Source organism: Triturus cristatus, chromosome 12 (genome assembly GCF_964204655.1).
Source record: "Triturus cristatus chromosome 12, aTriCri1.1, whole genome shotgun sequence".
NCBI classification, from domain to species: domain Eukaryota; kingdom Metazoa; phylum Chordata; class Amphibia; order Caudata; family Salamandridae; genus Triturus; species Triturus cristatus.
In genome coordinates this window covers 751,777,658-751,805,603 of record NC_140595.1, presented here as the reverse complement: position 1 = coordinate 751,805,603, position 27,946 = coordinate 751,777,658, and the positions used below count along the sequence as shown (strand labels likewise).

At 40.5% G+C, this 27,946-nt stretch overlaps 1 protein-coding gene across 1 annotated transcript in view; it reads right to left on the bottom strand.

Annotated features, from left to right (window-relative positions):
- LOC146782696 (extracellular calcium-sensing receptor-like) overlaps window positions 1–27,946 on the bottom strand; it is a 172,421-nt gene that overhangs the window by 120,132 nt on the left and 24,343 nt on the right. Inside the window, exons 2-4 of the mRNA XM_085637187.1 lie at window positions 23,609–23,900; window positions 22,220–23,050; window positions 21,491–21,718 (exon numbers count right to left, since the gene is read on the bottom strand). Coding sequence (XP_085493313.1) covers window positions 21,491–21,718; window positions 22,220–23,050; window positions 23,609–23,900 — 1,351 coding nt within the window. The remainder of the gene's footprint in view (window positions 1–21,490; window positions 21,719–22,219; window positions 23,051–23,608; window positions 23,901–27,946) is intronic.

Below are 27,946 nucleotides of genomic sequence, written 5' to 3'. Positions count from 1 at the left end.
TGCATGCATTTATATTTATATAGAGATGCAGATTATATATATAAGTTTTCTGGACACTTGTCCTCGTATTTAAATTTGACAGTTCGTTTTTTTGTACAATAGGCTTATTTAGGTTGCCATTTTTGGTGGATTATATGCACTATGCACTTATTTTAATACCACCTTTCATGGTACTTCCCTTTTGTATTTTATGTATTTTTATATATTTATATTTATATTTATAGATTTATACATTTTTGTGAATGACTGTCTGTTTTGTAAAATAATAATTTTTTACTGAGCCCCGCTGCTAAAATTTGCGTATTTTGCACAAAACATGCAATGCACTTTTGATCATGCCCTAAGGGAGCAGATTGTTTGTTAGGATCTATTCTGCAGTCTGTCTTCTATTTTCTTCCCTGTGGTATTCAGTGTCGCTCTATTTATGAGCTCATTTCACCGAGACGCATCATGTGATCAAGCTCCCTGCGTGGAGCGAAACGCGTCATGGAGGACACTGGTCCGTCTATTTCTTCTATTTAAAAATTGGGTATTAAATTACTTGCTTCACCCGCTTTGGCTTGTGGGATTGTTTGATTTGGAGGTGAGAGGTCCGTGCCTGTATTTCCGCCAAGTGGAGAAGAGTGCGGAAAGGACTATTTCTATTTTTTATATTATTTATAAGTTTATATGTATGTATATATATATATATACACACACATACATATATATAAATGTATATATATGCATATATATATGCAAATGTGTGTGTGTAGAGAGTGGTAGAGAGAGGTAGAGAGGTAGAGGTGGAGAGGTAGAGGTGTAGAGGTGTAGAGGTAGAGGTAGAGAGGTAGAGGTAGAGAGGTATAGAGTAGTAGAGAGAGAGGTAGAGTGAGGTAGATAGTAGAGAGCGAGTAATAGAGAGTAGAGAGTAAGTAGTAGAGAGTAGTGGAGAGTAGTAGAGAGAGTAGCAGAGAGTGAGTAGCAGAGAGTAGTAGAGTGGGTGGTAGAGAGTGAGTAGTAGAAAGTGAGTATTAGAGAGTGAGTAGTAGAGAGTGAGTAGTAGAGAGTAGTAGAGAGTAGTAGAGAGTAGTAGAGAGTAGTAGAGAGTGAGTAGTAGAGAGTAGTAGTGAGTGAGTAGTAGAGAGTAGTAGAGAGTGCGTAGTAGAGAGTGAATAGTAAAGAGTAGTAGAGAGTGAGTAGCAGAGAGAGAGTATTAAAGAGTAGTAGAGAGTGAGTAGTAGAGTGAGTAGTAGAGAGTAGTAGAGAGTGAGTAGTAGAGAGTGAGTAGTAGAGAGTGAGTAGTAGAGTGAGTAGTAGAGAGTAAGTAGTAGAGAGTAGTAGAGAGTAGTAGAGAAAGAGTAGTAGAGAGTGAGTAGTACAGAGTAGTAGAGTGAGTAGTAGAGAGTGAGTAGTAGAGAGAGTAGTAGAGAGTGAGTAGTAGAGAGTGAGTAGTAGAGAGTAGTGGAGTAGTAGAGAGTGAGTAGTAGAGTGAGTAGTAGAGAGTAGTAGAGAGCGAGTAGTAGAGAGTGAGTAGTGGAGAGTGAGTAGTAGAGAGTAGTAGAGAGAGAGTAGTAGAGAGTGAGTTGTAGAGAGTAGTAGAGTGAGTAGTAGAGAGTGAGTAGTAGAGAGAGAGTAGTAGAGAGCAGTAGAGTGAGTAGTAGAGAGTGAGTGGTAGAGAGTAGTAGAGAGTAGTAGAGTGAGTAGTAGAGAGAGTAGTAGAGAGTGAGTAGTAAATAGGGTAGTAGTGAGTAGTAGAGTAGTAGAGAGTGAGTAGCAGAGAGTGAGTAGTAGAGAGAGAGTAGTAGAGAGAGTAGTAGAGTGTAGTAGAGTAGTAGAGAGTGAGTAGTAGAGAGTTGTGGAGAGTGAGTAGTAGAGAGTGAGTAGTAGAGAGTAGTAGAGAGGGAGTAGTAGAGAGAGAGTAGTAGAGAGTAGTAGAGAGTGAGTAGTAGAGCAGTAGAGAGTGAGTGGTAGAGAGTAGTAGAGAGTAGTAGAGTGAGTAGTAGAGAGTAGTAGAGCGTGAGTAGTAGAGAGTAGTAGTAGAGAGTGAGTAGTAGAGAGTGAGTAGCAGAGAGTAGTAGCGAGTGAGTAGTAGAGAGTGAGTACTTTAATTTAAAAGGAACACAATGAGGGGGTTCATTTTGCCATAGAAATTATGATTAGTGCGGAAAAAAGAAAAATTAGGGCACATTTTGAGTGACTTCTCAAATCCTCTTATTTTTCATTAAAAATTTCTGACATGCAGACTGAAATATGCACTTTCATTACCAGCAGCAGACTTCCCTGGCGAGCAGTAGCTTTACTACAGTGATCTAATAAGCAACTAGAGTGCTAACATTCCAATGTTATGGCAAATGTGTGACACATTTGAATGCCTTCTTGATGGAATCAAAGTAAAAAACCTGAAAGTATTTCCTACTGAGGAGACTGTAGTAAATGAGGAAATTAGGAAACTTCATAACAAATAAGTCTCCCAAGATGGCCACCAGAGACAAAAGAGCCCAAATGTAGCACAAATATCACCCATATGTAGCCCAAATATAGCCCAATGACAGAATGTCCCAGAGTGTTCTAAAGAACAACTAGAGCCCTAACAGTCTTACTTATGACAAAAGTATGGCACACCTGAAGCCATCTTGATTGGAATAAAGTGGTAACACTTAAAACATTTAATTTGCAAAGGAACAAAATGAGGGGGTTCATTTTGCCATAGAAAATATGATTAGTGCTGCAGAAAGAAAAATTAGGGCACATTTTGACTTCTCAAATCCTCTTCTATTTCATTAAAAAATTCTGACATGCAGACTGAAACATGCACTTTGAATACCAGCAGCAGACTTTCCTGGTGAGCAGTAACTTTACTACAGTGATCTAATGAGCAACTAGAGTGCTACCATTCAGAATTTATGGCAAATGTGTGACACATCTGAATGCCTTCTTGATGGAACCAAAGTAAACAAAATGCAATAGTTCTCGCCCTCGTTTAAGTTAAAGCAATTCTGTTTGTAATTAGGTGGCTTTTTAGCTTTGCTTGTATTAGTGTTTTTCAAACTTTCATGTACATAACATACATATGTATGCATATATGTATATGTATATGTATGCATGCATTTATATTTATATAGAGATGCAGATTATATATATAAGTTTTCTGGACACTTGTCCTCGTATTTAAATTTGACAGTTCGTTTTTTTGTACAATAGGCTTATTTAGGTTGCCATTTTTGGTGGATTATATGCACTATGCACTTATTTTAATACCACCTTTCATGGTACTTCCCTTTTGTATTTTATGTATTTTTATATATTTATATTTATATTTATAGATTTATACATTTTTGTGAATGACTGTCTGTTTTGTAAAATAATAATTTTTTACTGAGCCCCGCTGCTAAAATTTGCGTATTTTGCACAAAACATGCAATGCACTTTTGATCATGCCCTAAGGGAGCAGATTGTTTGTTAGGATCTATTCTGCAGTCTGTCTTCTATTTTCTTCCCTGTGGTATTCAGTGTCGCTCTATTTATGAGCTCATTTCACCGAGACGCATCATGTGATCAAGCTCCCTGCGTGGAGCGAAACGCGTCATGGAGGACACTGGTCCGTCTATTTCTTCTATTTAAAAATTGGGTATTAAATTACTTGCTTCACCCGCTTTGGCTTGTGGGATTGTTTGATTTGGAGGTGAGAGGTCCGTGCCTGTATTTCCGCCAAGTGGAGAAGAGTGCGGAAAGGACTATTTCTATTTTTTATATTATTTATAAGTTTATATGTATGTATATATATATATATACACACACATACATATATATAAATGTATATATATGCATATATATATGCAAATGTGTGTGTGTAGAGAGTGGTAGAGAGAGGTAGAGAGGTAGAGGTGGAGAGGTAGAGGTGTAGAGGTGTAGAGGTAGAGGTAGAGAGGTAGAGGTAGAGAGGTATAGAGTAGTAGAGAGAGAGGTAGAGTGAGGTAGATAGTAGAGAGCGAGTAATAGAGAGTAGAGAGTAAGTAGTAGAGAGTAGTGGAGAGTAGTAGAGAGAGTAGCAGAGAGTGAGTAGCAGAGAGTAGTAGAGTGGGTGGTAGAGAGTGAGTAGTAGAAAGTGAGTATTAGAGAGTGAGTAGTAGAGAGTGAGTAGTAGAGAGTAGTAGAGAGTAGTAGAGAGTAGTAGAGAGTAGTAGAGAGTAGTAGAGAGTGAGTAGTAGAGAGTAGTAGTGAGTGAGTAGTAGAGAGTAGTAGAGAGTGCGTAGTAGAGAGTGAATAGTAAAGAGTAGTAGAGAGTGAGTAGCAGAGAGAGAGTATTAAAGAGTAGTAGAGAGTGAGTAGTAGAGTGAGTAGTAGAGAGTAGTAGAGAGTGAGTAGTAGAGAGTGAGTAGTAGAGAGTGAGTAGTAGAGTGAGTAGTAGAGAGTAAGTAGTAGAGAGTAGTAGAGAGTAGTAGAGAAAGAGTAGTAGAGAGTGAGTAGTACAGAGTAGTAGAGTGAGTAGTAGAGAGTGAGTAGTAGAGAGAGTAGTAGAGAGTGAGTAGTAGAGAGTGAGTAGTAGAGAGTAGTGGAGTAGTAGAGAGTGAGTAGTATAGAGTAGAAGAGAGTCAGTAGTAGAGAGAGAGTAGTAGAGAGTGAGAAGTAGAGAGTAGTAGAGAGTGAGTAGTAGAGAGTGAGTAGTACCGTGAGAGTAGTAGAGAGTGAGTAGTAGAGAGTAGTAGAGAGTGAGTAGTAGAGAGTGAGTAGTAGAGAGAGCATAGTAAGGAGTAGTAGAGTAGTAGAGAGTGAGTAGTAGAAAGTAAGTAGTAGAGAGTAATGGAGTAGTAGAGAGTGAGCAGTAGAGAGTAGTAGAGAGTGAGTAGTAGAGTGAGTAGTAGAGTGAGTAGTAGAGAGAGCAAGTAGTAGAGAGTGTGTAGTAGAGAGTGAATAGCAGAGAGTAGTAGTAGGGAGTAGTAGAGAGTGAGTAGTAGAAAGTGAGTAGTAGAGAGTAGTAGAGAGTGAGTAGTAGAGAGAGTAGTAGAGAGAGTAGTAGAGTAGTAGAGAGTGAGTAGTAGAGTGAGTAGTAGAGAGTAGTAGAGAGCGAGTAGTAGAGAGTGAGTAGTGGAGAGTGAGTAGTAGAGAGTAGTAGAGAGAGAGTAGTAGAGAGTGAGTTGTAGAGAGTAGTAGAGTGAGTAGTTGAGAGTGAGTAGTAGAGAGAGAGTAGTAGAGAGCGAGTAGAGTGAGTAGTAGAGGGTGAGTGGTAGAGAGTAGTAGAGTGAGTAGTAGAGAGAGTAGTAGAGAGTGAGTAGTAAAGAGGGTAGTAGTGAGTAGTAGAGTAGTAGAGAGTGAGTAGCAGAGAGTGAGTAGTAGAGAGAGAGTAGTAGAGAGAGTAGTAGAGTGTAGTAGAGTAGTAAAGAGTAAGTAGTAGAGAGTAGGAGAGAGTGAGTAGTGGAGAGTGACTAGTGGAGAGTGAGTAGTAGAGAGTGAGTAGTAGAGAGTAGTAGAGAGGGAGTAGTAGAGAGAGAGTAGTAGAGAGTAGTAGAGAGTGAGTAGTAGAGCAGTAGAGAGTGAGTGGTAGAGAGTAGTAGAGAGTAGTAGAGTGAGTAGTAGAGAGTAGTAGAGCGTGAGTAGTAGAGAGTAGTAGTAGAGAGTGAGTAGTAGAGAGTGAGTAGCAGAGAGTAGTAGCGAGTGAGTAGTAGAGAGTGAGTACTTTAATTTAAAAGGAACACAATGAGGGGGTTCATTTTGCCATAGAAATTATGATTAGTGCGGAAAAAAGAAAAATTAGGGCACATTTTGAGTGACTTCTCAAATCCTCTTCTTTTTCATTAAAAAATTCTGACATGCAGACTGAAATATGCACTTTCATTACCAGCAGCAGACTTCCCTGGCGAGCAGTAGCTTTACTACAGTGATCTAATAAGCAACTAGAGTGCTAACATTCCGAATTTATGGCAAATGTGTGACACATCTGAATGCCTTCTTGATGGAATCAAAGTAAAAAACCTGAAAGTATTTCCTACTGAGGAGACTGTAGTAAATGAGGAAATTAGGAAACTTCATAACAAATAAGTCTCCAAAGATGGCCACCAGAGACAAAAGAGCCCAAATGTAGCACAAATATCACCCATATGTAGCCCAAGTATAGCCCAATGACAGAATGTCCCAGAGTGTTCTAAAGAACAACTAGAGCCCTAACAGTCTTACTTATGACAAAAGTATGGCACACCTGAAGCCATCTTGATTGGAATACAGTGGTAACACTTAAAACATTTAATTTGCAAAGGAGCAAAATGAGGGGGTTCATTTTGCCATAGAAATTATGATTAGTGCTGCAGAAAGTAAAATTAGGGCACATTTTGACTTCTCAAATCCTCTTCTATTTCATTACAAAATTCTGACATGCAGACTGAAACATGCACTTTGAATACCAGCAGCAGACTTCCCTGTTGAGCAGTAACTTTACTACAGTGATCTAATGAGCAACTAGAATGCTACCATTATGGCAAATGTGTGACACATCTGAATGCCTTATTGATGGAACCAAAGTATGTATGCATATAAGTATATATATATATGTATGCATGCATTTATATTTATATAGATATGCAGATTATATATATAAGTTTATATGTATGTATATATATATATATATATATATATACACACATACATATATATATAAATGCATATGCATATATATGCATATATATATGCATATGTGTGCGTGTAGAGAGTGGTAGAGGGAGGTAGAGAGGTAGAGGTGCAGCGGTAGAGGTGTAGGGGTAGAGAGGTAGAGGTAGAGAGGTAGAGGTAGAGAAGTATAGAGTAGTAGAGAGAGAGGTAGAGTGAGGTAGAGAGTAGAGAGCGAGTAATAGAGAGTAGAGAGTAAGTAGTAGAGAGTAGTAGAGAGTAGTAGAGAGAGTAGCAGAGAGTGAGTACTAGAGAGTAGTAGAGTGGGTAGTAGAGAGTGAGTAGTAGAAAGTGAGTATTAGAGAGTGAGTAGTAGAGAGTGAGTAGTAGAGAGAAGTAGAGAGTAGTAGAGAGTGAGTAGTAGAGTGAGTAGTAGAGAGTAGTAGCGAGTGAGTAGTAGAGAGTAGTAGAGAGTGCGTAGTAGAGAGTGAATAGTAGAGAGTAGTAGAGAGTGCATAGTAGAGAGTGAATAGTAGAGAGTAGTAGAGAGTGAGTAGCAGAGAGAGAGTATTAAAGAGTAGTAGAGAGTGAGTAGTAGAGTGAGTAGTAGAGAGTAGTAGAGAGTGAGTAGTAGAGAGTAGTAGAGAGTGAGTAGTAGAGAGTGAGTAGTACAGTGAGCAGTAGAGTAGTAGAGAGTAAGTAGTAGAGAGTAGTAGAGAAAGAGTAGTAGAGAGTGAGTAGTAGAGAGTAGTAGAGAGTGAGTAGTACAGAGTAGTAGAGAGTGAGTAGTAGAGAGTGAGTAGTAGAGAAAGTAGTAGAGAGTGAGTAGTAGAGAGTAGTGGAGTAGTAGAGAGTGAGTAGTAGAGAGTAGAAGAGAGTCAGTAGTAGATTGAGTAGAAGAGAGTAGTAGAGCATGAGTAGTAGAGTGAGTACTAGAGAGTAGTAGAGAGCAAGTAGTAGAGAGCAAGTAGTAGAGAGTGTGTAGTAGAGAGTGAGTAGTAGAGAGTAGTAGAGAGTGAGTAGTAGAGATAGTAGTAGAGAATGAGAAGTAGAGAGAGTAAGAGAGAGTAGTAGAGTAGTAGAGAGTGAGTAGTAGAGTGAGTAGTAGAGAGTAGTTGAGATTGAGTAGTAGAGAGTGAGTAGTGGAGAGTGAGCAGTAGAGAGTAGTAGAGAATGAGTAGTAGAGAGTGAGTATTACAGAGTGAGTAGTAGAGAGTAGTAGAGACTGAGTAGTAGAGTGAGTAGTAGACTAGTAGAGAGTGAGTGGTAGAGAGTAGGAGAGAGTAGTAGAGTAAGTAGTAGAGAATAGTAGAGAGTGAGTAGTAGAGAGTGCAGTAGAGAGTAGTAGAGTAGTAGAGAGTGAGTAGTAGAGAGTGAGTAGTAGAGAGTAAGTAGTGGAAAGCGAGTAGTAGAGAGTGAGAAGTAGAGAGTGAGTAGTAGAGAGTGAGTAGTAGAGAGAAAGTAGTAGAGAGTGAGTAGTAGAGTAGTAGAGTGAGTAGTAGAGAGAGAGTAGTAGAGAGTAGTAGAGAGTGAGTAGTAGAGTGGTAGAGAGTAGTAGAGAGTGAGTGGTAGAGAGTAGTAGAGAGTAGTAGAGTGAGAAGTAGAGAGTAGTAGAGAGTGAGTAGTAGAGAGTGAATAGTAGAGAGTAGTAGTAGAGAGTAGTATAGAGAGAGTAGTAGAGAGTGAGTAGTAGAGAGTGAGTAGTAGAGAGTAGTAACGAGAGAGTAGTAGAGAGTGAGCAGTAGAGAGTAGTAGAAAGTGAGTAGTAGAGAGTGAGTAGTAGAGAGAGAGTAGGAGAGAGTAGTAGAGAGTGAGTAGTAGAGAGTAGTAGAGTGAGTAGTAAAGTGTAGTAGAGTGTGAGTAGTAGAGAGTGAATAGTAGAGAGTAGTAGAGAGTGAGTAGTAGAGAGAGTAGTAGTAGAGAGTGAGTAGTGGAGAGTAGTTATGAGTGTGTAGTAGAGAGTGAGTAGTAGAGAGTGAGTAGTAGAGAGTAGTAGAGAGTGAGTAGTAGAGATTGAGTAGTAGAGAGTGAGTAGTAGAGAGTAGTAGAGTAGTAGAGAGTGAGTAGTAGAGAGTAGTAGAGAGTGAGTAGTAGAGAGTGAGTAGTAGAGAGAGAGTAGTAGAGAGTAGTAGAGAGTGAGTAGTAGAGTAGTAGAGAGTAGTCGGTCAGTGTCAGTCAGTCAGTGTCAATCAGTGTCAGTCAGAGTCAGTGTCAGTCAATCAGTGTCAGTCAGTGTCAGTCAGTCAGTCAGTGTCAGTCAGTGTCAGTCAATCAGTGTCAGTCAGTCAGTTTCAGTCAATCAGTGTCAGTCAGTGTCAGTGTCAGTCAATCAGTGTCAGTCAGTGTCAATCAGTCAGTGTCAGTCAGTCAGTGTCGGTCAGTCAGTGTCAGCTAGGGCAGCTCTGCTGACCTGGTTCTCTGGCTCTAAAGCAGCTCTGCTAACCTGGTTCTCTCTCTCTAAAGCAGCTCTGCTGAACTGGTCTCTCTGGCTCTAAAGCAGCTCTGCTGACCTGGTTCTATGGCTCTAAAGCAGCTCTGCTGACTTGGTTCTCTGGCTCTAGAGGAGCTCTGCTGACCTGGTTCTCTGGCTCTAAAGCAGCTCTGTTGACCTGGTTCTCTGGCTCGAAAGCAGCTCTGCTGGCCTGGTTCTCTGGCTCTAAAGCAGCTCTGCTGACCTGGTTCTCTCCCTCTAAAGCAGCTCTGCTTACCTGGGTTCTCTGGCTCTACAGCAGCTCTGCTGACCTGGTTTTCTGGCTCTAGAGCAGCTCTGTTGACCTAGTTCTTAGGCTCTAGACCAGCTCTGCTGACCTGTTTCTTTGGCTGTACAGCAGCTCTGCTGACCTGGTTTTCTGCACTCACGATGCACGCACCCGACTTCGCGAAAATATATTTAAAAATAATATAAGTTTATTATAAGTACAAATATATTATTTTTATGAATATCTTACATAATCTCTTGCCCTAATATGTATATTAAAGACACATACATATCATTTTGCAACATCACATTTTTTGCGCGAGTCGCGCACCCAGCGGGCCCCAGCACGTATATGACGCCACGCGGGACCCGCAACCGTGCAAACATCTCGTACCGTAATGCGCATGTGTCACGAATGCGCAGGAGCAGGAGTCGTGGACTGGTCGCATACCAATACCATACCATATTGATATCACTGACCATGTCATGAATGATGCAATATGTGACATCATTAGCAGTGCATTGCGGGCGCGCGAGTTATAGTTAGCAGAACTAACTATAACGGAGGAATTTCTATGGTTTTGTACAAGTGAAATGGCCAGCTAACTATAACACCCCTGAAACCTATGTTTTTTTCTGTGAATATATATATATATATATATTAGGGGTGGGCGGAATTTGCGAAATCCACTTTCACAAATTATCGCAAAAATGTTAAAAATTATCGCAAACACGCGGAAATATCGCGAAGATGCGGAAGCTTTTTCCCCGCATGTTCGCGAGATTTTCTGCATGGTTGCGGCTCGCCAACATTCCCATGTGGTTGCTCGCGGGCGCGGCCATCTTGTTTTCAGTTGTCTCGCGGTGCATGATCGCGAGAAGAAAGACGTGATCGCGCGATGCATGACGTCACTGCGGCTGCGAACTGTCGGGAGACAGCGCAAATGGCTAAAAATGATACAACATCTCATGGAGAACGCGACCGGATCAAGAAAACTTGTCGGCGAACACAGGGATTCAGGTAAGGCGATTGCGCGCGCGCGAGAATGTATTATTTTACAGCGCGAGCAAGAAACAAATTATCCCCAAGCTGCGGAATGTGGAAATTTTGACATTTTTGCGCTTTCCGCGGAACGCAAAAATGTCAAATTATCGCAATTTCCACGAACGGAACAAAATTTTAGCCCAGGCCTAATATATATATATATATATATATATATTATCTACTGGCGGTCGCCAGTAGATAGTTATAGTTAGGACCGTGTTTCCATAGGAAATCCTCAACATTCTATTTGGAATAACTTTGGCGTCGGTTGACGAATCCTCGCAAATTTTTCAAAACTAATGGGGCGCTACGCTCCGCTCCTACCCTGAAAGTTTCGGGGTGATTCGTCAAGCGGGGGCTGAGAAAAAAGGGGGGTCCCAAAACGCGTTTTCCCCATGCATTTTTCCATAGGACCTTTAGACACAGCTACAGCCCGAACGGCTGAACAGAATTATGTGAAATTTGGCAGAGAGGTAGTCCTCAGGTCAGGGATGTGCCTTTTGCAGGTCTTGTGTAAATCTGTTCAGTATTTCCTGAGAAAATAGCATTTAAATCAATATATATATCTGTGAGCGCGCTCCGTGCGCTTACCGTAAGCTTACCGTACGCGCACGGTGCCGTGCGCGAGCGCGATTCAGATTGGTGGTTAGATCAAAGTAAACATTCGAATCGGTCAAAATCAGGAAGTGTCGGCCGCCATTTTGTCTCTCGCAGTCTGAGGGGGTGTAAAACAAAGGTGGATAACGTGAAAAGGGGGCAGGCTGGACAGTTCCTGACCCCCTAGCCTTTGTCAGGGGGTCTCAGAAGGACCCCCAAGGGCAAAAAATTAATTAACATTTTTTTTTTTTTTAAACGCCGAATGCGCGCAGCGTACGCGCACGGCGTAAACGGAGAAATTCCGCGAAATTCGCGGAATTACGCGTACCGTGCGCGCACGGTAAAAAAAAAATTTCAAAAAGGAAAGCTTCAAAAAAAAAAAAAAAAATTGGGAGGTAAGGTTGGCTCTTAAAAGAGCCGTTGGGTTCATAGAGGGATGGAGGAAAGAAAGAATGGGAATATTATGAGCGTCTACAAACGTGCTGGTCTATCTTATTGTTAATAAGGGGAACACTGGTCTCCCCAAAAACAATAAGACCAGAATACGTTATACACCTCATTACAACCCTCCCAAATCGAGGGTTAACGTCCAGAGGAGCAGAAGAAGGTGATGCTCCCACTTCAGAGGAAGGGCTCAGCTGAGCTGCCGATGATGTACTCGGCTGAGCTTCTGAGGCTGGGCTCTGGTGACTTACTGAAGAGTTTTCTCCAGTATGTCGAGCAAAGGTCCTGGGATGTTTATCCCTAAGGTGTCTCATCATAGAGTGATTTCCAAAGGAATACTTTTTCCTAGGATTTCCTCTTGATAAAACACGGTCACAAAGTGTGCAAGGGACCAGTGGAGCATTGACCTTTTTCTCCCCCTCTGGAAAAGTAAAATACTCCCATACAAAAGAATTCTTTTGTTTCCTCCTTCTCTGGATGATGGTGGTGCTGCTAGCCTCACTCTCAGAAGAGGTCTGCTGTTCTGCCATTGTATCCCAAAGACAATTCAGCTCCTGCTCCTAGAGAATCACAAGCAGTAATGAGGGGAATGGGTGTGGTGTGGGAAGTTTCTGGAACTGAAAGTAGTTTCAACCAATGAAAAGTGTTCTTTCAAGCAGTAATGAGGGGAATGGGTGTGGTGTGGGAAGTTTCTGGAACTGAAAGTAATTTCAACCAATGAAAAGTGTTCTTTGTGGATCACATGACCTACCGTGCGCGCTCCGTAAGCTTACGGTACGCGCTCGTAAACAAGTACGCATGCGCAAACGTGACGCTTACGGAGCGCTTACGGAGGGCGTACGTAAGATGCACTCGCGCATGCGCATTACACGCCCCTGCGTAACCGCGACATTGCTTCCGCGTGTACGCGTACGTCACGCACGTATCACGTAAGCGTACGCGTATCCTATTACGTACGCGCACCGTACTTATGACGTACGGAGCGCGTACTGTCAGCTTACCGTACGCGCACGGAAAAAAAAAACCTTTCCATAATGCAGGATATAGTACATATATTATTTTATACATAGGTTTACAAAAAATCTCCCAAAAAAATTTGCATTTAAAAAACCGTAAATTCACTGAAAAAACCATGGGTTTCACACATGTTATAGTTAGGAATTGGCATTTAAAAAACCTTGCAAATTCACTGAAAAAACCATAGGTTTCACACATGTTATAGTTAGCTGTACATTTCACTCGTAAAAAACCAATGAAATTCCCCCGTTATAGTGAGTGCAGGCAACTATAACTCACGCGACCGCAATCCTCTGTTGATGCTAATACTGTATCTTTAGCTATACATATATTACAAATATTTATTTTTTATAAACACACATATGTCATCAGTGATGTAATATCTGACATCATCAGCAGAGGATTGCGGTCGCGTGAGTTATAGTTGCCTGCACTAACTATAACGGGGGAATTTCATTGGTTTTTTACGAGTGAAATGTACAGCTAACTATAACATGTGTGAAACCTATGGTTTTTTCAGTCAATATATATATATATATATATATATATATATATATATATATATATATATATATATATATATAGATAGATATCCCTGCCTTTACTTAATTTTTGTCCCAGTGAGGTGGCGGTCCCCTGGGCACCCCCCGCAATGCATTAAATTACTGGAATGTAAAAATAACGAATTGTCATCTGAAAAACTGAAAACTTTGTAAATATCCATGCATAATATAAATAAGCACTACGTTTCCCACAATTCCACTTTAAAGGTAATATCTGATTGGTATGAATAGTGAAACAAAAGAGAGACTCACTAACCGTGACAAAGGCCTCGCTGGGCAGAAACGGATTAGTTTGAGCCAGCATAGCTAAGAATAAAAGCTTTAAAACTGGAAATTGGAGTGTGTCGCATCCATGGTTAAAAAATTAATTTTGGGCTTAAATTTAGCCCCACCCCGACTGCACACGTCGCCTGAGCGCACTGCTGAAGGAATCCGATAGCTTAAAAAAAAATATATATATGTGTTCCGGTGTATATATATATAGAGAGAGAGAGAGCGAGAGAGAGAGAGAGAGATGGGTATATTAACTAATATACATTTATATTTTTATATATTTGTAGATGTATATCTGGATGGATGGATAGATAGATAGATAGATAGATAGATAGATAGATAGATAGATAGACAGACAGACAGACAGACAGACAGACAGACAGACAGACAGACAGACAGATAGATAGATGTATATATGCACACACACACAATTGTCCGGTAGTACGGGGCTTTGCTGCACGGCGGTACTGACTGGATTACGGAAATCCTAAAATGCCATCAGCTTATTCTTCTGATACAGAAAGAAAAGTCAGGACGCTCCTAGGTGCTAAATGCTATTTATTGCATTACAGATAGCCTCCTGCCGATGCGTTTCACGTTTCAGCTTAGTCACGGTGAGGCAAGCATTGTTTCACTTCTGTATAAATTCAATTCGTGATTAAACATAGAAAGTGGACGTGTGCAAAACCAGCAGAAAACTGAACGGCGCCATATTATAATGGTACATTTCGTTTAAAGGCTCAAATTCAAATGATAAAGTGCAAGTGTAAACGATTCCCATTACCATTTTGATTTCCACATTTTGTATAATTTAAATCTGAACAATTCATATATCATACGTTATGATGAATTCAAAATGCACGTAAGGAATCAAGTGTGACTTCATAAAAACAAACCTTGATTCAAAGATGTAAATACATCTGTTGATAATTCCATTTAAAGCTATATCTGCCTTTAGGTTAAAAAACAGGTAACCATATTCCCTGTTTCACCGTATATAGCAAGTGCATGCAAACACATGATTATGTATGTAATCAAACATGTCCGCCAACGACAATTCGTCGACTACAAATGCAGAACAGTCCTGCCCAAGAGGGCCTTTCAATGTATATTATCACTCTGTTTTGCTGAACATAGTCCCGCCCAAGTGGGCCTATGGCATTAGCCATGTATGCTCAAGACTCCATTATTCGACTAATTTGTCAAATGAAAGTCACTTGTGTTCCTCATACTTTATGAATTATCCATGAGCCATATTGTTAATTTATGCAGTTTTCCCCTGTGTCTACAAATCATGTTTACAAAATACGGAAAACAAAATATCAAAACAATAATACATAAAACCCTATATACACTAATTAAAATTAAAAAAAATTACATTGTCATAATGATCCATCTATACCACAGTCAATATGTTATATAGTCTAATCTATGTTTTTTGATATTACTGAATCTGAACCAGCTTATATTCTACTGATATCATAGTTCTCTCACCCCAAGTTATCCAAGGTGTATAGCTAGTTCTTCGCTAGAATTCAAACCCACAGGGAATAAAGTCTCAAAGTCAATGATGTATTTCGATTCTACAATTCTGAGTTGGTGCTCTCTATCACCACCTCTGACCTGTGGTACTACCGCATCCAAAACTACAAATGATAAAGGTTTTTCATTTTGGCCATGGAGAGCTTCAAAATGACGAGCTGCAGGGTACTGCTTGTTATTGTGACATATTGCTCTTTTATGCTCAAATATTCTTTTTCTAGCTCTGTGTATTGTACTGTCAATGTAATACTTTTTACACGGGCTGATCAAACAATATACACAGAATTAGGTGTTGCAATCATAGCTCCCCTTAATTACATAGTCTCTGCTACTGTTTGGTACCCTTATTATAGTACAGTTTTTGCTACTCACACATGCCTTGCAGTGCATACAACATGTGAAACCTGTTATGTTCTCCCGTCTGGTGGTGGTCTGAGATGTTACTGCATTTTGACTGAATTCATCTTTGAGAGATCTCCCTTTCCTGAACGTTATTTGCGGGGATTCATGTAGATATTTATCCAGAACCGCATCTGTTTTTAAAATATGCCAGTTGCGGTTTAATATCTTTCTTACTTTATACGCCTGGCTAGAGTATGCAGGTATGAATCTAGTTTGATTCTCAGCCTGAGCGTCTTCCCTTTGTTTAGGGATTAGTAAAGTTGATCTCTGTAACTTGTCTACTTTGTCTACTGCCACTTGAATTACTTTCTTTGTGTAACCACGAGCGTGGAATCTTTTGCACATTTCTACTTTTTCCACCATAAATTCTTGATCGGTACTGCTGTTTCTCTTAGCTCGAATAAGTTCCCCATATGGGATACTCTGAATAAGACTGTATGGATGGGCACTGGAGGCAAATAAGAGACTGTTGCCCGCAGTCTCTTTCCTGTGATGTTTTGTCACCAAGTAATTACCTTGCACTGATACCTCCACATCCAAAAAGACAACCATAGTCCTACTAATCTGTGAAGTAAGTTCTATGCTTGAGATATTATTGTTCAAAGATTATATAAATTCTGTAGCACTTGATTCATCCCCTTTCCAAATTAAAAATATATTGTCGATGAGTCTTGTCCATAATCTAATCTGTTCCCCATACATGTCACTGCAACTGGACACCTGCTCCTCCCACCAGCCCATGAATAAATTTGCATAGCTGGGGGCGAAGCAGGTACCCATTGCAGTTCCTTGTGTCTGTCTGTACACTTTTCCATCAAAGTAAAAAAAGTTATTCGTCAGGCAGAACCTTATCATCTCGATCAACATCTCAGTGTGAAGTAACAGTGAGAACGATCTTGCCCTTAGAAAGTGGCGAATGGCCTGGGTCCCCAAGTCATGCCGAATAGATGTGTATAAACTTGTCACATCTAGTGTAATAAGTAGGTAGTCCTGTTCCCATACTAATCCATCAATCATATTCAAAAAGTGCATCGTATCTCTCAAATAAGCAAGTAAGGCCGTAACAAAAAGTCTTAAATAAAAGTCAATGTATTTTGACGTTTTCTCTAATTGTGCACCCATGGAGGACACTATTGGCCTACTCAGTGGAGTAACCAGATTTTTGTGTAATTTGGGTAGTAGGTAAAGTATAGGAGTTTTAGCATGTTTGCAGTATAAACTCCGATATTCATTCCACTCCAATAATCCTTTGTCCCTCCATTCACACAACATTTCATTGTACCTTATGTTAGAAGCTAGTACCTCTGTTTCGGATGACACCTGATAGCAAAGTTGCTCATTGAGTTGTCGTAACCCCTCTTTCAGGTAATCCTATTTAGCCCACACCACAACATTCCCCCTTTGTCAGATTGCCTTAAGACTATAGTTGGATCATTTTTCAGGCTATCTAACGCTTTAATCTGGGTTGCTGTAAGGTTGTGTTTGGACTGATGTTTATCTGAATATCTCATATTTTTTAGAACTTTAACAACACTCTTTTAAAATACTTCAAGCGCATCACAATGTACAATAGGTACAAACGTTGACTTGGGTCTAAATCCACTAGGACATACATCATCAGTTCCTACACTCAGGTCATAAAAATTAACCCATGACTCTTCATGTTGTTCAGTATTGTCTTTCGATTGAGCTAAAGTATGTTACGTTTCTACATCTGATATACATAAATTAGCCAACAGTGCCTCATCCCTAGTTGGTTTAATTCTGGGTTCATACAGATGAAACCTTTTCTTTAATTTCAGCTTGTGCAAAAAACAAAATACATCAATGCACGTTTGCACATAATCCATTTTTCTAGTGGGGCAAAATGAAAGGCTCAAAGTAAATAAGTCTATATCAGTAGTTGTTAACTCATGTTTTGATGGTGGCTTGTTAGAATCTTCTTTTCCGTCTCCGCCTTGCATTCGTGTTCCTCTTGTTCCTCTGGTTCTGCCACGGAGCCCGTGCCCCCAGCCTCTCCGAAAATCCTGTTCGGTATTTTGTTGATTTTGTTTGGCCTTATTCATCAATTGGAACTGTTTGAGGAAATTACTTATACCTTGATTGGTAGTAGTTTGTTGACTTAGTCTTTCCACTGAAATGTCTGAAGTATTGCTAACTGATATATCACTTTCTTCCGTTACATTTCCCCCTTCTCCAATAGCTGCAGATAACACACCTATGCTTTTAGCTTGTGGTTGTTTGTTCCCTTCTGCAAAGAGGTGGCCATATTTTTTATGAAAGGTTAAGGTTCTCCCTGATTGGTAATCTTTAAAGTCCCTTATGATTTTTATTTTTTTTTTAATGTGATGTCTTCTTCAATTTTGGCCAAGCGAGTCTGTAATTTGGACATAAACTCATCCAGACTTTCTTTGGACACCAATTTTGATAATTCTGTTATCGTTGTTTCTATATCTTCAAATATCTTGACTTTATCTTTCAAGGCGTATTTAATCAAGATCCACATCATGACTGTAGAGCATTCTTTTGACTTACCCACCCATTCATCCAACATCTCTGGATCCAGGTTTTCATTTTTGGGGATTGTATAGATGCGTGTTCCTCTAGGGACCCGCCCCACATCTATGTACTTTTGAAGAGACTCCGCCTCCCACCACTTAGACATCTCTTTGTGGTGTAATTTTTCCAGTTTGTGAAATAGTAGCCATGCTTGGACCTCATTGTTAAGCATAGAATATTCTTTACTGGCTTGACCTAATGCGGTATCTCCTTGGTCTGCTAGGGTAAAGAAAAGCTGGCTCGACAACTCTTTTCTTTTAGCCTCCATCAAAGCGGCCATATTGCTGCTAAGTATGGAATTTCTCAGTACACACTGCATCCTGCATGTGTGTAATACTTGCACCTTGGTGTGGTATGTGAGCTCTCGTGTTCGATCCTCGCCCTCCACTCCTCTTCCTCAAGCTTTAAGAATCACCAGCATTGTGCCGTTTTTAAAGCCACAAAAAACAAGGAAGTGCATTTCAAACGCCGGGGGATCCTCTGATCTCCTCGCAGCCCCTCTGCCAAGAAAGTGGACTTGTGCAAAACCAGCAGAAAACTGAACGGCGCCATATTATAATGGTAAATTTCGTTTCAAGGCTCAACTTCAAATAATAAAGTGCAAGTGTAAACGATTCCCATTACCATTTTGATTTAAATACTGGCCAATTATAGACCAATATCTCTGCTCCCAGCTTTTTCTAAATGTCTAGAGAGACACGTACACTCTGCTCTAGCCACTTTTGCAGAAGAAAATTCTCTACTCCACTCTTCGCAATCTGGTTTCAGGGCTGGCTTCTCCACAGAAACCGCCCTGCTTGGTGTCACTGAACACATCAGAAAGCTTCTCGACCAAGGTCACACGGTCGCGCTCGTGTTATTGGACCTAAGTGCGGCGTTCAACACCATCTCCCATGAAACTCTTATTAAAGAGCTATATACAAATGGTGTACGAGGAAAGGCTTTGGATTGGATAAGATCTTTCCTGGCTAATCGAACCTTCCAGATCGCATCTACACAAGCCGTCTCAGACACCCTACCTGCATTGCATGGAGTGCCTCAGGGGTCCATCCTTAGCCCTTTATTTTTTAATATGTATCTAAAACCTCTGGCCGACCTTGTTGAAAAATCAGGTCTAACGCTTATGAACTACGCTGACGACTCCCAAATCGTCTTCTCCCTTTCTGAATCTTGTCCTCACTCCCCTTCGTTACTTAAGGAAGGACTATTAAAAATCTTGAACTGGATGACAAAAAACCAGTTAAAACTAAACGGCGACAAGACGGAAATACTGATTTTGGGAAAAGATCAAGATCTCTGGAATTCCGTACATTGGCCTGATCACATGGGCGCCTTTCCTACCCCGGTGGCCCACGCCCGTAACTTGGGCTTTATACTGGACAATTCCCTATCCATGAACAAACAGGCCAGTAAAGTAACCAGCCTATGTCTCACCATAGTTAAATGGTTGAGGAAGATCCTCTGGATGCTGCCCGTGTCAACGCAAAAGACCGTAGTCAATGCCCTTATCACATCTAGGCTTGACTACGGCAACATTCTGTACCTGGGCGCAAACAAATCTGTGATCGGACGACTACAGGTAGTGCAAAATGCAGCGGTCAGGCTACTCTGCAATATTCCGAAGAACTCCGGAGTTTCGAACCATCGTAGGAATCTTCATTGGCTCAGGATCGAAAGCAGAATCCGCTTCAAAGCCCTGAACTATATGTTCAGAATTAAAGCGGGTACTGCACCAAAATATCTCCAATCTCTTGCTTCCCTCTATACGCCTAAGAGAAACCTCCGGTCGCAGACGGCAGCCTGTTTCTGCATACCAAGGTTTAAACGAGCAAGAACAGGTGGCAGATCCTTTGCCTATCTGGGACCCTCCCTTTGGAACACGCTCCCACCCTGTATCCGAAAGGAAGGAAACTATCTTAGGTTCAGAAAGCTTGTTAAGACCTGGCTGTTTGAATAATAAACACTCAACTCCCACCTCCCTCTTTCTGCCCTCATACTAGCTGTGTCTAGGCGCGGGGAAACCCTTTTTGGGTAGCTGTTGCGCCCTATAAATTGATAAAATAATAATAATAATAATTGATTTACACATTTTGTATAATTTCAATCTGAACAATTCATATATCATAATTTGTTCTGCATTTGTAGTCAACGAATTGCCGTTGTTGTTGGTGGACGCGTTTGATTACATACATAATCATGTGTTCGCATTCACTTGTTATATACCGTGATACAGGGAATATGGTTACCTGCTTTTTAACCTAAAGGCAGATACAGCTTTAAATGGAATTATCAACAGATGTATTTACATCTTTTAATCAAGGTTGGTTTTATTTCTATTTCAGTCACAAATATGTTTAATCACTAGACGTATTTTAATTTGTTCATTTTATTTTTCATAGTTGTTCTATATTTTAAATATGTAATTTTTTTATTTTTTTAATATTTAAATTACATTTGGTTAGGAGTTGTATTTGTTACCATGTCACAGAGTAGAATTGTGCAAAAGCTGTGGATAATATTTACATTGTGCTCAAATTGGACATTGAGGATAGATATGGACTGGGTTATAGCCATTGCGCTTCCTTGATGGGTACTGTCTCCAGTATAAGAATGGAGAGCTGCATTGATTGGCTATTATCAGCTTGATGCTTGTGGTAGTTGCTGCTTCCATTTAGCGTATCGCTGTACATTGAACATATACTGACCATATGCTCAAATGTTCAGTGTTGTCTGCACTGTTATTGCCTTGTTGTTCAGAGGTCAGTAGGAAGGTCAACAGATAAATTAAACATTGCCAACACTATTTGTTGTGTGACAGTCCACAGGACTGCTCACCTTGCTAATGCTGTGATGTGAACCGCAATGCTTGTGGATGTGGGTGGCAAATTTGTCCCCTCTGTGCAGTTCATGCTTTGACCATTAGTATGGATGTATGCCTGACTCATAATAATTAGTGTGACACCAGTACACTGTACACATGTGTAGCCCTGGTGTCCTCCCTGAACCATACTGTGAACTACTTTAGTATTAGTTTTTTCTAAACTAATAATACAAGTAAATGAAAAATTGGCTTGCAAATGGGGTCTAAAAGTGTACCACACACATTGGGAGAAGTGTGAAGATGTTGAACCTAGTGGTTACTACGGAAAAAGGTTCCACAATTTTGATTCCTTTCCCTTAATATAGAACGTATTTAGCTAAATGCAGAATCTATTTTCCTCATCATTGCTATAATACTGTAAATGTAAATAAGTATACTTATATTCTGGTGTTAACTCTAACAAAGTTATGAACCTACTCTAATACACTGTGAGTTCTTGTACCTTTTTTCTGAGTGTGTAAACCTAGCCATTCAAATCTAGTTATCGTTACATAAGGAAGACAAATAAATGAAAACATAACAATTCATGAGAACGGTTTCCTTTTGGGGCACACTCGCCAATCAGGTGAGTTAATCTGTAGTCTCCATGTGCCCTACCGGAAACTACTACCCCAACTAGTGGATGAGTTTCATCTTCAATTTATACTATGTTACTTTACAGAGTTGAGATTCCATTTTATGATTTTCAGAGCGACAGAGAGAGATTTTGTTTCTTCCGTATATTCACATACCTTGATAATTCTATAGGATGATAATGACCACAAGGAGCAGTAGTTTGGTACAACTGATCAAGCCATGGGCACAGAGAATATGGAATAAACACATATATATGGATTTTCCTGCTTAGATCCCTCTGTGATAAACAAGGAAACCATATCATAGGCACATACCTGATTGTCCCTTGACACCCACAGGATGGCACTGACATTCACCTTGATCTTCTGCCCATGAGCGGCATTGGAGTCATAGCTGCCCACCGTCATTTGCCTCAGGCCTCTCTCCTGATCTTGCTGCCAGTTCACAATATCATACCGAACAGGAACTTCACCATTCTGATTGAAGAATATTTCTTCTCCAGATTTGCTTAGAAAATGCACATTTTTTACATAATGGAGAAGCTACAAAGACAAGGGAGAAGAGAGGGAAACTTGTGCACATTCTCGGTTAATCAGGTGTTCCTATGCATATCCAAGTTTTTTAGATGATCCTGTCTGAAAAGCAGATCAAGCCCAAATTTTGCAAAGGAATACAATTGAGGTGCAGGGAGGCGATACATTCTGGCATGTCTGAATTACAAGTAAATAAAAGTCCTTTAAAAATATAATATGCTGCTGTCTGTGACACCCAATTTCCCTTGTTATTATGTCTTAAAATATTATTGAATTTATGTATTTTTTATTATAAGTATGACTTCCCCCTTAGAATAGCATTCTGTTCTACATGCTGCAATGTTACTTTTCTCACTGTGTTTTATTTTATTTAGGTGGTCATGCTGGCTACCAAATATCTAAAAATTCTTTAAAAGACTACACAAACTATGTTGAGTGACTAGTAACTTCTTTACCATGCTCCCACCGCCTGAAATTCATTGATGTGAAGAAGTTCAGTGTTTAATGTACCTGCCAAGGTTGGTAGTTATTGATATCTGCACATGCCTTCTTGGAGTTTGAGTCTTTGTTACTTTGGCAAAAAATCAGATCATGTAAACTCCAAGCACTGGCATAAACTGCATTAAAGACGTTATAGCTGCTTCTTAAGTTGGTCCCATCATTGAAGTCAATTTGAAGACTTCCTATCTTCTCATGTCCAGTGCAAAGCTTTGAATTGGTTTCCCAGAAGGCTGTGGAGTTATTCTGAGGTGGCCATTTGCAGTTGAAAACATCTTCCCAGAACTCTGGCAAAAATAAGTTGTCTGGTGATGTGAAAGGATTAATGGCATCCAGATGCTCTTTAAACCCCGGTATCTCTCCACTGTGCATTGCAATCCCAATGGTGCCACTGAGGAATTCATTGTACTTTTCTATGGCTAAGGTACCAGATGTAGACCAACCCTCACTAGCAATGAGCACCTTGCCACTTACATTTTGTAGTATCATCTGGTCTATTAAAGGAACGAGTCCAGCATCGCTTGAGAAGAGGACAATGGCATTGGCTGTTGAGTTTTTGATCACTTGAACGATGTGAATGGCATTTCTGTCTGCTCTACTCAGGACGATAGTCTCAGAAAAGGCAATGCAAACAGCAGCTTTAGCCAACTCCTGCTTTAATAATTGGTACCCTTGTTGTCCATAATCATTGTCCTCAATCAGAATACCAACCCAGGTCCAGCCAAAGTGAACCAGTATCTGGGCCAGTCCCTGGGCCTGTAAATCATCATTGGTAATAGTTCTGAAAAAAGATGGAAACTGGTTTCTGTTGCTGAGGAGTGGACTTGTTGAAACATAACTTATCTGTAAAAATCACAATTAAAGGAAAGGATGATATCCTAAAACCAAAATGTGATTTTTTTTTAATCATTAAGTAGATATAGAGATGGCCATCTATGTCATTTAGTGCAAGCTATAGAAATATCTGGGGGTATCACAGTATGTAGATTTAACTTGGCTTTTAAAATTATTTTTGAATGTTTCTATTTATAAGTTTTGTTATGGGAATTAAAATAAATTGCCATTCTTGCAAAAAAGGTCATGACTTTGATTCCATGAGCAATATTGTATATTTCATCTATTTCCATCAATGAAACATCCGTAATAGCATTCCAATCCCTCTCAGTTAAATTATGGCTCCTTTACATTCTTCCCCATTGATTACAGATGTTTGGAATCTTTTATAAAGAATGTACATCTACAAAATTAAGTGGTCTTGTTGAGGTGTATCTGGTAATAGACAGAGGCGATATTTATTTAACATTTATTTAGTGTTGGGATACAGTAATCTTGCAACGTCTCTGCTAATCTATTTCTGTGCTCCAGTATTGATTAATTGAGGATTATTTAACTCTTCCTTACCTGAGGGAATTTGTAGAGCCCTAATATCCGGGCCATGACAATGGAGCTCGATGATCCTGCATCACCAATGATACCCATCAATGGCAGCTCCCTCTGGCAACAGAAGTTAATAACTGGTTTTTCCTGCCCTGTCAGCATCCATAACGTACCCTGGAGGGATCGCTGTATTACTCTGCAGGAATCATAGATCTGGAAGCCAAGTGTAATATTTGGTAATAGATTGATGTTATGGTTGATCTCTTTAACAGCGAACATCATGGCTTGAAGCCCCTGATAGGTTTGGGAAGGAGCTCTGAAACATAAACAAAAGATTATGCATTATATTCTAGCGAATATCTGTACCATCTATATCTCAAAATGAAATGTACAGTTGCATATTCAGATAAAACCAACATTACCATTAAAGCTGTCTTTTAGATTGGGGCAGTGTCCCACCAGGCATACTGTGGAAAGAAGGCTTTTGTCTCCCTCCGTGTGTCCACTAAAAGCCTGTCCAATATTGAGATACATGCTATGTAGACAGGGGATTGCATTGTCAATAAAGTGTATCAACTGCTTTGGTTAATATATTTTAGGCCACCATATTGTTGTGGACTACATGGCATTCTTTATTGGTTCATAGAAACAAGTTCCAAAAGCAGGGTGTTGATTATGTGAATAAAAAACAAATGCCACGGATCTTCAAAGAATGGCTGGAATCAACTATGTTAAAAGGTGGACTTCCACACAAAAGCAAACCAAGTGTCAAGCTCCAAATTCCAACACTCTCAGGGTGAACTAAATCATGAGAGCCAAAGACACTCCAACCATGGTGCCAACTCATTCTTAATCATGGGAAGGGGTGGGGTGAAGCGAATCTGAATAAAGGCTGCCCTAAAAGTCACCCCAGAACTCTGTGTTCTGTCTGATGTTGACATGCAGAATTACCAACTGATGTCATCATAGGATCATTCACTGGGGTCCGGACATCCTCCGTGGACTCCGCTGGTGGAACAGAGTTTACCATTCCTCCCCACTTATGGCAGCAATTAGCCTTCCTTTTGTGATGAATGGGCCCTGTTTGATGGCCACATAGTCCTCTTCAGTTTTTGGTTTACTTTCTCTTCCCTGGGTTCAGAGATAGAGTAGCCAAATAAGTAGTCCTATTTCTTTGTCTATCTCAGACTGGGCAGGATAAAAAGCAGGTCCTCTTTCAACTATTGGAGCCAGTTTGGGTATTTTTCGGGAAAAATTGACCCAGGTCAGTAATTCTCATCTTTGTTGACTCATCCTTTGCCTTCATTCACCTCTGTAGAAAAGTTGTCCAGCTTCTTACAGGCCCTGTGGTCCTTCTTACTGACTCCTTTCCTCAGAATGATATTGGAAAGGAGATAACCCTACCCCTAACACACTTCTTGTTGAACCAGAGGGAGGCTACCTACCTATAATAGTTAGTTGTGCAAGCCTCCAGCTCATTCATTGCCTTACGGAGTCTGCATTGGAGCTCTGCTGCACAGCTTCAAATTCCTAGGCAGACGCTGACTTGCCAGTCTAGGCATGCTTCCATCTTGGCTCGGTGACAGGCAGGACACCATTTCCTGGCAGGAAGCATATTAATGGCATTCTGACAAATCTGAGGCTTTACACATCACTGCAAAATCACTGCCTTGAGTTACTCTGCATTGTGAAGGTGTTCCATTGCTGGAGCATGGGTGTTCCCACGCATCCACCCATTGTTTTTGGCACATTCCCAGATTTTCTAAGACTAGTAAACCTGGGAATACGTCACAACGGTACACCTTCTCAACAGATCTGTAATCAGTGGCAGCTCCTCTGCAATGGGGGACCAGCACCAAAGCACACAACAGCCAATAAACAGTTAAAATTAAGCAGGGAAGGAGAGGAGGTGGAGTAATAGTGGATTTCATTATCCTAGAGCGATACATAAAGTGGCCTTAAGCGATATTTAAAAGTGCATGATGTCGGGTTACCAATTTAAATTTAATGAGATTTTGAGGCCTTCTATACATAAATGCTGCACATGGTAATGCCAGTGCTTAAAGACTGGTACATTTTGGGGGGGAAACACATACATTAAAAGATTATATATTTGTTTCTTTAAGTGGATCGAAACGGTGGAGGCTCCTGCAGGGGTGTATTCTAAGAACAGTAACTGAAAAAATCCTTTACAATAAATGTAATTTGTGTAACTAACAGCCTGGCCGAGTTCATGTAAACTACAGTCCTTTGCATGACAAATTAAAAATCTTACTAGACAAAAAATAACACTATTGAGATAAAGTAATGCCTTTATCCTGGACAATGACCAAAAAAATTAAAAACAACAACAATTTACAAGGTAAACTATAAGGCAAGTGAAGCTGTGCTATGCTAGTTGAGGTCACAGTCATGGCAGCAGGAAAAGGAGACAGCAGCTTAATTTCAAAATATGAAAATCACAGAATTTAAAAGAAGTGAAAGTTGGTATTAGAGTGATGACACTAGGACTTTCAGGATATTACCAGAACATCTCACTTGAGTTTTTTGTTGACACGCATGTCCATCTGATAGCAATTATCTTTTTCATCTGCATATTAGTTGTGTAAATCATCCTTTTCATCACAACGTTCACCACACTTTGTATCGCTTCTGTATGTATGTAATGAATTTCGTCAATTTTTTACATGTACTTTTATGGTCGTAATTGAACTAATCAAAGAATAAAATGAATGAATAATCGTAGCAACACTGTCCGGAACCAGAAGTGAAAGAGGGTGACATTTGAGTCACTCCAGCACTCATTCCTTCACATTATACACAAGTTTCTATCCTATAGTCCACTGACACCTGGGCAGGTCAGTGATGCAAGCTTGAACTACTGCTGCTATATTGTATTTCTTCTGCAGGCAAGGGGACCCTGCACTACAGATGTCTTTTGTGACAGAGTAAAACTTGTTTTGCTACTGTAATGCAGTACCTGTACTGTGATGGAGGGAAACTAGTACTGCTGTTATGAAAGCTTAACCTCTTCTGTGAGAGAAAGAAGCTTGCACTGCTACTTCAATAGTGTACCTGTTTTGGGGAATGAACGCTGGCACTGCTGGTGACCCACGGGTACCTGGTCCATGAGGAACAAACGCATAGCTGTTGAAGACTAGGCTGTACATGTTGTGTGAAAGAGGAAAGCTTGAATGTGTACAGCTATAGTGCACCTTTTCTATGAGAGAGGGAAGCTTTCACTACTACTAGGGTTAGGCAGAACTCCTGGAATTTGACTCAGTGGAATTCCATGGAGTAATATACAAATTCTGCAAGATTCCACGGAGTTCTGTCAATGGGCTGAAATAGTCAGGTTGCACTCCTCCCGCTGTGATTTAGCGCTGAAAGCATGTTATGCGCTAAAAAATCAGAATGTACGGCACCACATGGCGCACCAAAGGGTGATCAACAGCCTTCTGACCTCGAATGGTCATGGCCGCACGACACCAACTGCGTTGAAAAAATCTTGCCTAATGTCCTCCTAGCAACCAGAAAGTGTGCTAGGGGATGCTTAATCTTGCTAGTGCTCGCCAATTTACCACCCTATAGCCGCGCATGAGAAACAATTCTGACAAGCAGCCATAGGCATAATTTAGCTGGATTTCCACGTTACAAGAGTAATGCAGGGTCACCAAAACTCTGCCAATTCCACCAGCAGAATGGAAAATGCCACTCAGCCCTAACAACTACTACCATAGTGTATCTTTTCTGTGGAATGAAAGCTTGCACTGCAGCTGACTGACATTTATTCGTTCCATGAGAAAGAAAAGCTTGTCTGCTGATGACTGAGCTGTACCTGTTCTGTGAGAGAAGAAAGCTTGCAATGCTACAGCAATAGTGTATCTGTTCCCTGGAATGAAAGCTCGTACTGCTGGTGACCGACGGTATACTTGTTTCATGAGGAAGAACGGTTTGGCTTCGGCTAACTGGGTTGTACCAATTCTGTGAGACAGGAAATCTCACACTGCTACTGCAATAGTGTGGAAGCTTGCACTGCTGCTGACAGCTGCTGACAGATGTGTACCTACTCCAGGAGAAGGAAAGGCTTGGGGACTGATGTCTAAGCTGCATCTGTTTTGTGAGACAGGGAATCTCGCATTGCTACTGCAATAGTGTGGAAGCTTGCATTGCTGCTGATAGCTGCTGACAGATGTGTACCTATTCCAGGAGAAGGAAAGGCTTGGGGACTGATGTCTAAGCTGCATCTGTTCTGTGAGACAGGAAATCTCGCACTGCTACTGCAATAGTGTGGAAGCTTGCACTGCTGCTGACAGCTGCTGACAGATGTGTACCTACTCCAGGAGAAGGAAAGGCTTGGGG